This window comes from Accipiter gentilis, chromosome Z, assembly GCF_929443795.1.
Source record: "Accipiter gentilis chromosome Z, bAccGen1.1, whole genome shotgun sequence".
Taxonomy (NCBI): domain Eukaryota; kingdom Metazoa; phylum Chordata; class Aves; order Accipitriformes; family Accipitridae; genus Astur; species Astur gentilis.
The window spans coordinates 20,198,170-20,214,876 of NC_064919.1; the positions used below are offsets into that span (position 1 = coordinate 20,198,170).

Below are 16,707 nucleotides of genomic sequence, written 5' to 3' on the forward strand. Positions count from 1 at the left end.
AACACGATTGGAGGACTTATGTGGTGGGTTGACCTTGGTTGGCCTCCAGGTGCCCACCAAACTGCCCTATCGCTCCCCTCCCCTGAGCAGGACAGGGGGAAGAAAATAAGATGAAAATGAACTCGTGGGTCAAGATAAAAGCAGTTTAATAAAGAAAAGCAAAGGCTGTGTGCAGAAGCAAAGGAAAACAAAAGGATTTTATTCTCTACTTCCCATTAGCAGGTGACATCTAGCCGCTTCCTGGGAAGTAGGGCCTCAGCACATGTGGCATGCCTTAATAACAAATGCCACCTCCCCACACAGCTTTTATTGCATCGTGTGGTACAGAATATCCCTTGGGTCAGCTGTTCTTGCTATGTCCCCTCCCAATCTCTTGCCCATCCCCAGGCCACTGGCCTTTGGAGGGGAGGGCTGGAGGGACAGCCCTGATGCTGCTCAGCAGTAACCAAAACACTGGTTTGTTAGTAACATTGTTCTAGCCACAAATACAAAGCACAGGACTAGGACTGCTATGAAGAAAGTTAACTCCATCCCAGCCGGACCCAATACAACTTACTTTCACATTTGTTTTTTTTTTCTTTTCTGGGAATTAGTGGTACTTTTGTTTAGCATAGCATTATCCATCTACAATGAACAGGACAATTCTAACTAATCTAAATATTTATTAAAGCCAGCAGATATATATATTTCCTCCATTTTTGATTATGACTTGCTAGGAAAATTAGCAGAATTTTTCCCCTTATATTTGATTCTTACTGTTCAATGAGGAACACAATACAGAAGTATTATAACAAGCAAGTCAAAGCTAATTACTGACATTAGATCAATATATAAATTCATTAAATACATAAATACTAAGTTTTCTTCTTAGATGCTTAACACTGAAAATTCTTACACTTACAGAAAGAAAGAAGGCAGGGAAGCAGAACAACCTAAACAGATACCCTCCACTATGCTTTAAGGGTTCTGGCCTGAGTTATACTTATCACTCAGGTTTTGAAAAGTACATAATGGCCTACAACTCTCCTGGAGGTCACTCCAAGGATGATAAAAGGCAAAGGTAAGACAGAAGCGTAGCCATGCCACTGACCTGACATAAGGTTCGTAACAGTAGGCATAAGAAGGGAAAAATGATGAAATTATTTTATTTATTTTTATATCTATATGCAAAGAAAAAAAGAAATTAACCTCAGCAAACAATTCCTTCACCTTTCCACTGGTCCTGATGCTGGGTTTAGAATACTGGGTTTCTATATACTTGATTTTTAAATTACTCTCATTATGAACAATAGTACACTAACACTATTCAAAAAACAAGTATTTAGCCCTTGACATGGAATGCTGAATTCTCTTCGAATTCCTTCACAAATAAAAATCTAATTAATCCATAGACCTATTATGCAAAATGGAAGCTGGATGGTAGGATTCCTCACCTGGATCGATCCGCTGTTCTGCAATAAGTGATTCCTCTCCCTTTCACAGTACCTGATACCTGCACAGGTCTATCTGTCAGCATGGCCTCTGGATAGTAAGAATATGGAGACGTTTTTACATTAATCAGAGCACAGGAAATGTTGCTCCTGACTTCCTGCATTACTATCTCACCTGAATACAAGTCTCAATTAGCATCATTTGACCATAGTTGGTGGCTTACTTCATTGCACTGCGGACTTCCAAAGCCAATAAATAATGAAGCACATGGAGGATGACAGTTGGCACTGATGTGCAGTAGGGGAAAGACAATCACTATCTGTTAGTTTAATGAGATACTTTTGAAACGGACTCTTATAGTGTATCTGTAATGAAATGGCAGGCTGAAGGATCAGATACAGTCCAGAAGGCTTATCTGCCTGATTGATTGTATTTTGAGTATGAATAGCTACAGCAAAGGGAACCTATCTTTTCTCAGGTATACCTGTGCTGTTCTGGAGTGAAAAGCATCACCTGTGATGATCTAAGACAAACGCTTTCAAAGATCATTGTAAGATAGTCTTAGCTTCCCACCATTTGTTAGGATTTATCTCTGATAAGCCAAGTGCCCTCGTATATCAGATAGTTAAATTTTTCTTCTCAGATGGATTGTCTTCAAATACAGTGGTCTTCCAATACTACTTTATCATGTGAATTATCATTACGTAACATATACTAATGGAAAAGTTGTATCCCATTATAACAGACAGCTGTTGCAATGGCTGATTAGTAAAAAGTGTAGATAGCCTTTCAGAAGAACACAGGAATGGTCTATGAAATCTAAATGGAATCTGCAAACTTTTTCTAATACTTTCCACCAGGTGTAAGAAAATCAACACAATTCAAATGCCAGTTCAAAGTTCTCTGGCACATTTTTAAACTTCTTTTTTCCAGCAAGTGACTTAAGCATTGTGGCAGTACATGACCACCCCACCCCCCGCCCCCTGACAGGAAACAAAATGGAGGAGAGCAAAAAAACCCCAAACCCTAGAGGCTGCAGGTTGAAAATTGAACTGACCAGCTGAGACATGCCAGGTACACCAATGGGGATTAAAATGACCACAGATCAGATTTGACAAGGGTATAAATGGGGTCCCACCAGAGGATATTTTGGGAATAGGTCCTCCTTGGAGGAGCGCGTCTGCAGTTGGCGACTCCCCCTTGGGTCGGGGCACTGCCCGAGGTAACTCCTGCAGGTTGAGAGCCCTCATCTTTTAGGTCAGTGATATGCGCCTTTTGAGTCATCATTTTAAATCTTAAGAATTCTTAAGTCGGCTGTGTATACTAATTCCCCTTACATCATTGAGCCTGTGGTTTACAGATGCTACCGGAGTTCTTAACTAACTTTTTACTTAATGTAAAAAGGTTTTTTTGTAACTTTACTTGTTACTGAGCTTTAACACCTGTTGCATTTGATTGTGCCTGCCTCTGTAACAAGCATATACTTAAGTACTTTGTAACAAGAAGTAACACAAAACAGTAACCTTATTATAAGTATCCAATTAAAAATCACAGCTTTCCCGTTTAGAGACCAACTATGTCATGGCTTCCCTTTTGTTTCTCTATGAGAGAACACTTTTCTCTAACTTTCTCTTTTACATTCTGCTTAAGGTCCTTCAGACAAAGACTCTGCATGCTGATTGAGCTACTGTATAATGCTAAGTAAACAGCTGGACCAGAAGACTACAGGTTTCTGAACTTCACAGTTTAGTTTATAGACCCACCATCTATCCAGGCCTGTGTAACTGCAGTTCAACTTCTAAAACCCTTATGATCCACCACCATACTCCACTGTCATCAGGCAAGAAAACATCAGCATAAATTCTCCTACTAGGTAAACCAAAACATACTATTCTGAAGCTAAACTATAGTTTTTCATTGGCTAAACAGCTGAGATCATCACGAAGATGAATTGCTTAATTCATAATTTTAACAGAACACTAACGTCAATAAAAGACCACTGTTCTAATCAAAATACTTTCCTCCCTGGATCAACTCTGAGCACCTCTGTGAGATACCATGTCAAGATTAGGCAAGTAGACTTCAGATTCTAGCAGGACTATTCAGATAAGAAAAGATGTCTTGCATGCATGGAAGTTGCAGAAATAAGGTGTGGTTTGAGAAGATAAAAGAATTAGAAGAACTGAATAAAAGATACAATAACTCAGGTGAACTGGCACTTCAATCATCAAGTTTAAAGGGAAAAATCAATCATGTATGATGTTAACAGCATAGCTGTTTCCCCTTGCCTACCATTTCCTGCATTAATATTCTAGCCAAACTCCAACAATTACCACAGCCTTACTTACCTCTGCTGGATGCTGAATTATATACAAGCAGGTGGAGACCTTTAGCGGATGTATTGGCAGGAATGGACATAAACACACCTTCTGAGGACGGCTACGTGACAGAAGGGAGTGAGAGAAAAAATAAAAGTAATCAGTTATTTATGAGAGACATTATAAATATGTTGCACAAATACATACTGCATTGTAAGAGGCACACAAAGAACTTCCCCTTAGGACACAGTTTAAACATGATGTAATTTTCTGTTTCGAAAAATAAAGAAGCAAGGTTTTCATTGAAATAGAGTTCTGAGAACAGTGTTCAGACCCTCCCTGTGGTCTGCTTAGGATTAAAGCACTCTAAAAATCCTTTCGTCTTCTTCAAGAGAAGCAACTTTCTAGTATCCATACCCCAATCAGACAAGTCTGTTACTGGTTTTCAGGCCAAGTTAATGTTCCAACAATTCAATAAAATATTATAATAGAATATATAAAATGTATAATTGATTTAATATTTATAAGAGATTAATTACAATAGAAAACTTTATAAGTATACACACACGAAACACCAGACATTCTATATTTATGATTGGGTTCCTTTTTATAATTCCATCTATGCTAAAATATCTAGTAGACGTCTAGTATGAAAACTAAAAAACCTTATCAGGAACTTCTAATTTAGGTCTCAAAAAAGAAAATAAAAATTATTTAAAATTCTTTGGTGTACTGTACGTAGCTGTTAAAATGACTAGCAGAGGAACCATATCTAAAGAAATGAACTTAAATATCACTTGGCGTGAAACTAATATGCTGAATGATCAAGAATAAACAGAAGCAAAGAATTAAGCTCGAAGTTATACATACAGTAATTGAAGTTGTTACACCAAAAACATGCATACACACACGCATGTGCACGCACAGAAGTCACTACAGCTACTCACATACATTACTCAATAACTCAGAAAAAAGAAAGATTTCCTTAACAGTGAAGCTATTACCAATATTCACCACTTAAAATCATACCATCCCTGCAAACAAAGTTCTCTGAGCTTAAAAAATACAAAGTCAGAATTTTCAACAGTATGCTAAGTACTCACAGCACAACTTCACCTACATCCTCCTTGTAATCTTTATTGGTAACAGTTTATATGTTGGTCAACATGAGTCAGTAAGCAATCACTGCAGTAGATCGGATTTACAGAAGTAAATTCGAAGACAGGTCCAGATCAAGTTCGTTGTGAGCCCAGCTGACACTGCTCTTGCTTGTCTACAAGAGCGTACACCCAGCCACGTGTACCAAGAAGTAACATTACAGTAATCCAAGCCAGTATAAGCGTTCCGTAGTTACCAGTAAGTCATTTTACTTACTGGTAAATGGCAACATTATAAAAAGCCAGTAACAATAGATAAGCTCCTCTTTAACAGCTGACAGGTTTTATTAATTTAAACCCCCTACTTCTAGCCCCAGCTACTGAGACACAGAGACTATTCCCTTCTCCATATGGTATACCCAACGGTCTAAATCCAAAGTGCTGGGGAGAGTGTTGATGCAAGGGAAGGAATGGTACTCATCAAAATAAGCACTAGAAAAAAGTACTTTAAAATATTTAGACTAAAAGGCCCATGGCAAAGAAATGAGCCTAATGACAAAATGGAAATTATTCTCATACAGTCTTCCAGTATACTGTTCCAGTGGCCTGCTGTCTGTCTTTCCTTCATACTTGTGCTGGCATTTTCCTGTTGCTAATCCTGCATAAATTTGGCACATTCTGTTGTATTAATGAAGAGGCTTTAAGCCTAAAATTAAGTATTCATTAATTTCATTATTCAGTAGGTTATTCCAGGCACCTTCACCATGAATGAACCGAAACCAACCTCACTTCCAGGTCTGGTGAGTCTAATTTCAGAAGTTCTCCAGCACTGTACCACCTTTTCCAAAATTTTCTCATGTGTAACCAATTTAAACAGAAATTTCTGAAAACAGTTTTGTTAACAACCTGGAAGCAGCAAATATCCCTGGAGGCTGTTTGTTACCTGTACCCCAATTGTTAAGTAGAAGCTTATGCTCTTTTTCATCATCAGATTTAGTGGACACTCAATTTCATACTAAGTGCAATTCCTTAGTTTCTCCCGATTATTAAATGGCTGGTTTCACTAACAAGAGAATTTGTTAAAGTTCTCCCCATTGTGGTATTTTCAACTGAGGAGACATTAAGGCATGAAAATCCACTACACAAAGCTGTTCTGAAACAGTTAGCTGGTGACTTCAATCCAAAGACCTGCATTGTTCACTAGCTTTTATAAGCAGACAGAAACAGTTTCCAGTGATTTCAGATCTCAGGGTGTTTAACTATAACAAAGTTGGCTAGATATAACTTACTTATTTTCAAGTCTCCCTTTTGTATATGCTTTTTGCATTTTCCACATTTGCTTGGATTTTTCACAGGTAGTTTTTTAAAGCTTTGTTAACCTCACACACACACACAAAAACCCAAATCAAAAAAGGAAATTACCCAGAAAACAAGCATTTGCAAATAGTTATAAACTCTACCTATAATTTGATTTGTAGGGAGCAGCGCACAAACCATGACAAATAAAATACTTTCCAATGTAATTTAATTACTAACATATGTATGTACATTATTTAACTTTAAGCACCCAATTAGGTATGTAATTATGTTGAATACGTACTTTTACAACCCCATCCTGGGGGCACAAGACTTATTTCTGTACTTTCACATTGGTACCTAATGGTTATTGTGCCGAGACAAATAAAACATTATTCCTACGTGCAACTGATATTACCAGACTCCATCAGTCAGATAGGAAGCACAGCAGAACACTAGAATTTCTGTTCTACCACCACGAAAGCTGCCTTTGCTCTGAGAAGCGCCACCTAGGCAGAAAAGGCTTTTTGTCTTTTTCTTTTGTTTAAAGATTCTGCTACAGTCTTGTGCTACTTAATCAGCTGCTGTTACAGAAGAGTAGGGTCAGCACCAGGGAACTTATTTAATGATGAACATCAGTTTTCTCCCATTTCTGGAAATGAAAGTAGCAATCTGCTTCAGGCAGGAACAGTAGTATTCAGAATATTAAGGCAAAGGTTTGTGGGTGGGGATTAGGATTTGAAGGAGGATAGCTTTTACAGTATTATTCATCTGTATGCAATTTCACTACAGCTCAAAGCTATCCAGTGGCTTCTTACCTGTTTTGCAATACAGCACTTCTAGTTTAAAAACTTATGACAAAGTAACCTGTCACATTGGTGGGACAAAAAAAAAAAAAAAAAATCATTCTATGTCTTGCAAAAGTGCTCCATATGCAAAAGACAGCCATGCACATCCACAGACTTCTCATAGCGTTCTTTCCATTATTCACATCTAAATTAATGATGTTTAGATTCAGAATAATATTTATTTTCCAAGCAGAACTGAATCTGAACAGTGCACTGTGCTGTACTGTGGTGTCAGGTTCAGTGCAATTACTAGTTTCGGGGCAGAGATATTCTAAAAGTGAATATGCAGCAGCCTGGAAAATAGTGAGTTAACGCTGAAACTCTTTCCATGTCTCTCTATGATTTTCCTACAAATACAAATGTCCTCACTTGCTTCAGGACTAACTTTTACCGTGTTACAACATGTCCAAAGGGCTTCTGAAATAGACAACATTCTGGGAATGCAAATGAGTGTACTCTTACACACATATTCCGAAAACTAAAGGAAGGTAATTCAAGGATTTAAACTCAAAGTAAGCAAAGAATAACAGTGTTACAATTTCATGCTCAGCATTTGTAGATCTTCTAGGGAAAGATACAAAGAGGTTAAGTGTGCCAAACACGTGTTCCAGAAACAACGCTTGCAGTATTAAAATACAGAGGAAGCTGGTGTTTTTAAACTACTATCACTTGTGGCAACATTTTCATGTTCCAACACACACTGCCAAGGTCAAGCCCCAGACTGTATTTTCAAAGAAACACACCTGCCCAAACAGAAATGGTTGCTTCAAGTAAATTAGATTTCTCTACTGTTTAGGTCAAAACACCAAGGGTTTCAAGGTCAAAACCCACCTGAGAAGTCTGGAGAAAAGCCACAAAGTTACTGTATGTTTGTTTTATACCAATGTTTTAATATGTGTTTTATATTAACACAAGTCCATTACACACATGCATTAAAACAACATTCAGAAGTTTTACAAAGCTGTGTTGGAAGTTTAAAGGCACAAGCCCATACATTTTATAAAATTTGAGAACAAATGTTATTTTTGCTTATGTTAAAGGACAAATACAAATAAAAAAATGGTTTTAAAATTTTGTATCCTCCACCTTAACCACTACAGCTATAGAAGGACCTTAAAAGAATGAGTGGATTAAGTTAAACATAGATAAACATAAAATGATGCACTTAAGAATAAACAATCCTAACACACCATATAGAAAAACCCCAGGGTCTGAAGTTAATATGGCATGACATTCAGGAGTTAAGACCATAAAGTTTAACAGTATAACAGATAAACAGTTCTGTGAAAATGGCAGTTTAATGCCCAGCAGTTCTCAAAAATGCAGATCAGATATTAAGTGTTACCACGAAAGAATGAAAGAATTAAACAGGGAACATTATTACGCCACTACCTAAACCTCCGGTTTACACTCCAAGTGCAAAAACAGGCTGGAGAAGCCAGGTCAAAAACAAATACAAGGCGTAATTCCTCATTCCAGGTGCCACAGATCATCTTGCTGACCAGTGCTGTGGATAGAAGAACTTTTCATGGGTTCAAGGGAAACTAGAAAAATCTGTGAAATAAAAATCCATCAGATATGGAAGCATCACCACTGAAGGTACAAAGCCACAGCCAATGCAGAAAGTCCCCTGAGCTAAAGGCAGTTGGAGAAGAAAGTATCAGCATATACTTAACCTTTCTTCTTTAGATATACGTATACACTCATTACAACATCTGTTCATGGCTGGTGACACCACGCTGTGCAAATGGATCTTTGACATGCTCTAGTATGGCCATTCTTCTCTCCTCAGTCATTCTGCACAATTTAAAATGAATGTATACAATGCCAATTGCAGTGGCTTGTGATTACCTAGCTGTATGGTTTTTACTTTCTGTATTTTAGCTCTAAAATTTGGCTGTACGTACTTCTGCATTTCTCTGGGCAAAATCTTACAGCTCCTTTAGGGTAGTCTTGTGTAACTGACAGGACCTACTGTCATCTTAAAAAGAATTTGGTGGGTATGTTACATTTCTGCTTTTCCTCACCTGATGGCTACACAGTATGGGACCTGATGTAATTGCCACAATTTTCATGGAAGATAGGAAGCCATCCCTATTAAATGAAAACCTCTGTCTTTTGTGCTTAACAAAAGTGAAATAATGTATTACCTCTAGATGGCTGAGGCTCATCTGGCAAACCCAGGGCCAGTGCAGCCAGAAGGAAGATTTGGTATTCCCTGTAGCTCTGCTGATAATAAGCATAGATCCTGCAAGAAAAGCCAAACTGCCATGGTCACCAGCTGAACTGTACATTAAAGACAGGCCTAAAGCTCACTCTGGCTAAGTTTATACAGTAGACCTGAGATTTCTGAAAGCTTGCCCATCCTCTGATCCCAATAAACATGAGTCAGATTTAAACTAGAAACTCCACAGCTGATGTCCCAAATATGCAAGCTCTGCTGATCTGCTTTGTTAACTGAAGGTCTCACGTGCTTTTAAACTACTGAGTAAGAGGGAAACTGTGAACTATAGTACTGAAATAATAAATGAAGGAATTACTTGGAGTTCTCCCTCTTCTTTTGTTTTAAAATTGAACAGGATGAGCCAATTCAATCATTACCACTGCTTTGATTATTATGAGCTGCCCTTATTTTCTCAGTAGCAGGTAGTTTGTAGGTAAAGTGGCTGGGCAATTTTAAGGCAGTACAAGATGGCTGTGTAACATTACCACGTCAATATTTGTCACCATTGCAGTGCTAGTAGTCCTTCAGTCTCATGTTCAGCTACCCTGGAGCACAGAAATAACAAAATATCATCCCTGCCACACTTCAGATTTAATTATAAACTTCATGGTCATAATATTGTGTTGTTTTAACTCTCCTGCTTGCATTTTTATACATTTAAGATGTCTATTACTACCCTCACAACCATTCAAATCAACTAGCCTACAGAAGACTCCCACAGACAAGATCAAGAAATAAAAACTTAGCAGTCGTAAAATGCAATAGAAGCTTACCCTTTTTTTAGCCTCAGTTTTCTGATTACATGCCTACCAGCTCTTCAATTTCTCTTTAAAGTAAGTTTTGGAAAGCTATCTTTCTGAGAAGTGCTACAGCTCTCATGAAATGCAGAGAAACTCAAGGAGCCATCAACACTGTTTAGGTTTCTTCTAGGTTTATTTTGAACATTATTTATTCAAACAAAATTTCCAAGCCTTAGTTTAATGGTGTTTCCTGAAAAAAAACAGGCATAGAAGATTATTCTGACTCCATCATGTTCCAGCTTCCATCCTTTCCTCCAGTCTCTTTCAAAAGACTTTGGAACCCACTGGTCACAAGGCATAAAAATTTAAAATTATATTCTTACAAACTTCAGTAAGAGTTAACAGCCACATATAATTAAAAACCAGATCAGAAACACAGGTGGAGGGACTACTGAGAACAATCAACAAAGCACTTCCTTTTCCACTTGGTAACCTGTATAGAACCAGCTTCCTGGCAAGAAAAAAGGAAAAATAAAAAATAATGATAATAATTAAAAAAAAAAAAAAAAAAAAAAAAAACACAACAAAAAACACGCATATTGCTGACGTTTTGCTTCCCATGAGAAGTTAAAAATAAATGAAACAGGTGTATGGTTTTGGTTTGTTGGTTTGGTTTTGGTTTTTTTCTAAATAGTTCAGCCAGTGAATTTGATGGAACATATCCCAGTTTCCTGAGTAAAACAATACGTTTAAATGGAGAGGCATCTAATACAAACCATAGTGAAAATTATTTGCATCTTTTGAATTTCAAAGTTATAACTTAATGGTTGATTAATTATATATGTGTATTAATTAATAAAACAACTTTCAAAAATTGTGATGATATCTACTGATTAGTCAACCTGCATTCCTGGACAAATCACACAAATACTCCTCTTCATCCCCAGCTCCTCAACCTCTTCATCACCTCTAGAAGCATTTAAAGAGCACAAGACTATTCCGCTAACCTCTGTAAAAACATGCACAGAAAAGATATTCTATCCAAAGAAAAGATCACACACAACAGGAGAAAAACTATTTCCATGTTACCCACCAACAGGCATCAACTACTTTGCAGACAAACTGCCTTTAGGTGTAAAGAGGAAAATTTTCAAAGAAATTTTACAGTTTTCCTGCACAAAGGTTTTTGTACTCTTTTCAATACAATTATAGACAGCAACTTCAAGCAATCTGACACTGGAATAAATTAACTCGGCTGATCAGAAATATGGAATACTTGTTCTAATTCATACAAAAGCTCTACCACTGTACCATGAGAGAGCTCTGTAATCATTTGGTGTCTTCAAATTTTGTGGAAGATCATTTTCCAATGCATAGGGAATGTGAACTGTGCTAATGAGCTACAGGCACCGAGTTTGAATGTCAGGACTCTGTATAATATCTACAAATATCAGCTTCCTCTTTTCATTGCTCTGGAGTGCTAGGCAGAAACAGAGAAGCATCCTCCTAGAAACACACATTTAGGGCATTATCAGACTGGATCAATTCAAACCTACAATGTATTCTGTATAAGTTTCAAAACTTTTCCATCTAGTTCCAGGAAAAACCACTACATTTTAAATTCATTAAAATATACCAGACTAAGCTTAGCATTTTGTACCAGAAAAGATTCAAGGCAGTACCACGAAATTCCAAGCCTACACGACTACAAAAGTGACCAATTAAATACAGGTTACCATTGTATTTGACAAGTTAGTTTCTAGCAGACTTTTCTGACATTTGTATATTTGACACAACGTAGCATCTGTTCTTCTTGCCACAAGACGCTAACAATACAGCATGCTTGGTCACAGTATAAAGAGGCATGATATACAACAGAGGCACTCAAAAAGCAATACAATATTTTTAGACAAAAACTGCCTTTGAAACAACCTAATATTCCACCACTGGAACTATAGTGGGCAGGGGATGCAGCCATGAGAGAAGGCAATGGGATGGATTCAGAAATACATCAAAGAAGAGGTACGTAAAGAGGTTCAGAAAGGAAGATGAAGGGATGGAGCCATCTCCCTGCCTCTAAACAAGGCATGCACTATTGCTGAGCAGCTAAGAGATCACAGCACTATTTCCTAGCATTCAGATTCCCTTGGCACCAGCTCTCAGCAGTTGTCCTGCTCCTATGTGCTATGGTGAGAAGATACATCCCCTTGCTCTTCTTTCCATTTTCCACTTTACTCTCAGCCATATGGGCTACAACCCTCCTGACCAAAAACCTAATTATGTTTTCCATCATATTCAATCAAGATTTCTCCATCAATTTGAAAACTACCACTCTTTTGCAAATATGAAACAATCAATGGACTTTAGAAAACCCAAATAAGGAATAAGGCAGTTAATTTACAGAGGCATCGAGCAATGCCAGCAGAGTAAGCTCAAAGTCAACACCTACTGACATCTCTTTCATGAATAGCTACATTGTACATCTTCTCACATGAACATGGGAACAAAAAACTCACAGCAGGAAAAAAGGTATCCATCATCAAGAGCTATTGAAGCATGAAGATATGCCATTTGACTCAGAAAAATCCCAGAACCACTATTCCTATCAGCCACAGAATATCACTGTACAGTTGCTCTGAGTTTTCGCTGATCCCCAGGCACCTGTCATTCACCACTATTCAACTCTCCACCACACGAAGCTCAGGTCTGACCCATTTGTTCCCAGTATAGTTTACTGGCACAAATCACTAAAAGAATACAGCTGTAAGGCCATGCACATGCAGCTCTCTGATATCTTTCAGTCTTCATCAGCACGATAACCATGAGTGCATGTTTTACTGTTACTGAACAACACCACAAACAAGTTGTTGAGCCACACATCTCAAAACAAATGAAGCAATAGACCATATCCAGCTCCTACGCTCAGCAGAAGAAAATGAAGTTCAGCAAAATAAGTGGTCAAAACAAGAGCACAGACTATACATGGTCCCATTTTAACATTTACTTTCAGAGTAACCCAGCACATTTCAGGAACTATGTCCTGAGCTCTTACTGAAAAAAAAAAAGAAAAAAAAAAAAAGGTGACAAAATGTATTAAAGCAAAATCACCAAAATTATCCTCAGTGCAAGTCTTAAAGAAGCTGTTGTGTTAGTGCTGGTTTTGAGCTTGGAGTTTTCTGTTGTTTACACCCAATCACTGGAAATGGGATTTACATTACCAACTCATTTCTTTTTCAGCACCAAACAGCTATCAATTTGTAAGGATTTTCAGCCAAAGTTCAACTCGTCTGGATTTGAACAACTGTAGCAAAACATTTGAAAAGCCTTACTTACAGAGATTGCAAGATGTTATTGTTCCTGGATTTAAGACTAAAACTGGCAAAACAGACAAAAAAAGCAACTCTCTGGAGGTAAGGGATGGAAGCAGTCATTTATTTCATGGCAAGATCAGAGTTCTCATTAAGGAGAACATTCCTGTTTTTTGGAAAATTACACCAGCTAGTATGTTTCTTGAAAATTAGGCAAATAAGAAAACATACATATATTTTTTTCTTTCCAGAAAATGTGTCTGTAAAAATATCTAAAACTAGTAAAGAAAAAATCTTCCCTTTCAAATGTTTGGTAGTTGATGTATCATTCCAAACTTCCCTTCTATTTTGCATTATCATATCTTTCACAGTGGCTTTGAACACTAAGTAAATAGTAAAACATACTTTTTTTTAATTTATTATTATGTATTACTATTATTAAAAAGACAGTTGTACCTAGAGAATTACCACTTAAGGGTGAAGTGGCTTTTATGGAGAAGTTTATAACACTACAGTAACAGGCAATTACATCAGAAATATTCTAAATTAATTTGGACATTTCCTTTAGACTTTGATGTTACAATAGAAGGTAATAGGTTACCCCAAAAAATTAGTAGATTTGTTAGTACAGCATCTGTATGAATGCTATATGTTAAGTGTAAGCTGTCCTCAAGGTGTGTTCTTTTACATATTTTCATGCTGAAGATATACAGACAAAAAACAATATATTCCAGAAATGCGGACAAGGTCCATACTGCCTTCACTAAAGGCTCTAAGTTGTGCAGTGCTCTCATGTGACCATTTCCCAAGGCAAATAATCTTTTTGCCTGACCAATTAAGTCATAAAGGACAAACAGGTAAATTTGGGGATTTTTTAGCCTGGAATGTTCATGGCAGCTTACAGTGCTAATCTGAACATAATAAAACCAACAAATATATTCCAATGCTATAAAAGAGAAAAGATACAAAGAAGAAAATATATCCACCCTGTATATTTTCCTAACTTATTATATGTAAGCAGACATTGGCAGGCAGCTTTCCTTGCAAATAATTGAAATTAACAAATCAATAGGAGAACACTCTTTCAACTGTTTCAGCTGTTTACATTAAAGTTGGCTGTGGTTTCCACTGTAACTAATAGGAGTAAATAAAAAAATAGCATTTAGTTTATGCAGCACTGCAGTCATTACAGAAAGGCCAGGAAAGCCAAGAACTAATGAGCCTGAGTTTGTTGACATTTTCATGCATCTTGGCTCTACAGTCTGGCAGAATAGCTGGCACTCTGACAAGCTCGATGCCAGACAGTTAGCAGAGCTTTAAATTTGTTGAAGAAGGTGAAGCTGTAATAGCATTTAAAGCAAGCCATTGAGACATTAAGATTAAGAAGTTAAACTGAAGTTTTACATTGCCAGCTTTATAATTCTGAATCTGTCTCAGAAGTTTAGAGGCTGCCACAAGAACAGACAAACCACAAAAATTCTGTAACCAAAGAATTCTTGTAGAAAAGCTCAGAATTTCCTGGGGAACTAGGAACCAACCAATTCAAGAAAGAAAAATAAAAAAAAAAAATCCAACAATACAGAATCAGCCACTCATTTTTTCATCCATTTGTATATATGCAGGGAATACTCCAGTTAATACCATAAAATAAAAACAGAAGTATATTTTTAAAGAGCATATGCAGTTCCTAAATTAATGCTTCCTAAGTTAAATGAGGTCTGTGGATATCATTGGCTGAAGATAATTTTTTTTTGCAACACTACAGAAGTACATTTGTTTGAATGTTTGCTTCAGACTGAAGAGTTGTGTTTCCCCAAATGCTTGTTATTGTTTTAGCCTTTGAAATAATAATTAAAAAATGAGAAACTGTGCCTTTGGTTTTATGTGATAAAGTTCAGTCCAGCTATGGTTTATTTAAGTTGACATGCAGCTTATTTAAAAGATGGTTAAGAAGTGCCTACATCCAAAAATGCTGCACCAAGCCATTTCCAACATAAGAATACAAAATGCTGATAAAAATAAAGACTGTCAAAGAGACTCTCTTGAAGTTTTCATTTCTAACACTTCCTTAATTTATATCTCTCCACCAATTTTAACTGAAAAGTCACAGAATCTGAACTTTGCATAGATAGGATTTTATGAACTCCAGTTACACAATCTGACCTATTCCCCTGTCTAAAGACCTATACATGAAAAAGGAGAAAAGGTGTGAGCAGTTACTTGACTAGAATTAGAATTGTTGCCTATTTACCTGCAATGACATCATGTATTAGGAAGGTCTGTCCTAACGTGGTCCAAAATATTTCTATTATTTTATTTTCCTGACTAAAACTGAAAATGAAAAGCTGAAAACTATCTTAAAGGCATGGACTGGAACAGGGCAGAGAGCACTAAGCTATAAAACAGTCCAGAGAAGCAAAAATGGCCGTAACATAGAAAGTACCTGCTGTGTGACTTCCCTACCAAGGGCCACTAAGCCAAAATCCAACCTGGGCTGCTCCTGCCATGCAGTGGGTGCCCTCACCAGGCAGCACCCAGCTGTCCACTACCACTGCCAGGCTGCACTGTGCCTGTAGCACCCCACTCCCGCACCTGCTCCTCAGCCACTCCAATTTCAGCAAACTTCAAAATAAAAAACTCCATTCAATAATAAATTTTATTTAATATTGTGGAGTGGCATTTTAGCAAGCATCAATACACTCACTAGCAATTACTATTTTAGCAGTATTTCAGCTTCTGTTTAGGTTAGCATCAAATAATTATCTAAGTCTTAATTGTATATTTACACAATTACTCACAAATTTTATTACATTTTTATACAGATTTGCAAGACAAATCAGTCCAGTGCATTGCTAACATGTGTACCTCCACACACAAGAACATACATAACTGATAAATCAGAGAAGCAGTAGCACAGCTTAAGGGAAGTTTGCTTCTGCCTCCTACTCAGCCTGTTTTCAGCAGAACCGTAGGGTTCTTCCAAAGCAATAAAAACCACCAGACAGAACTCAACACTGATTCTCTGCTGGCACCAAGCTTTCATTATAATCCAGAAGAGAACCACATGCAACTTGGAATTCTGTACAGCAGGTGACCTCTTACAACCTGCCAGGACTAGCGGGCAGACTTGTCTGGTAGGCTTGCTAGCTCCCTGCATGCCTGCCCAAAGGGAGGCCCTGAGGAGGACTCTCAGAAATTGTGGGTAATCAGCCCTTCTCTCCCTCTCCTTCTCAATCTGGTACCCTGGCATGAAGAAACACAGGCTCTTTTACACCCCATGTGGAATAAAGGGTCATAGTGAACATTGCAGTGAGCCAGGGGAAAGGCAGCTTGAGAAACTAAGGGATAAGACAGTGCTAGCTGGAGCTAGTGACAGTGTATTTCAGCTGCATTCATTGGTTCAAATAGCAACTGAAGTTGCGTAAATGAGGTCTACAAATCTGTA

The 16,707-nt window shown here is 37.4% G+C and overlaps 1 protein-coding gene across 1 annotated transcript in view; it reads right to left on the bottom strand.

Annotated features, from left to right (window-relative positions):
- Window positions 1-16,707, bottom strand: part of DTWD2 (DTW domain containing 2) — a 93,042-nt gene that overhangs the window by 58,086 nt on the left and 18,249 nt on the right. The window contains exon 2 of the mRNA XM_049794811.1: window positions 3,780-3,870. Coding sequence (XP_049650768.1) covers window positions 3,780-3,870 — 91 coding nt within the window. The remainder of the gene's footprint in view (window positions 1-3,779; window positions 3,871-16,707) is intronic.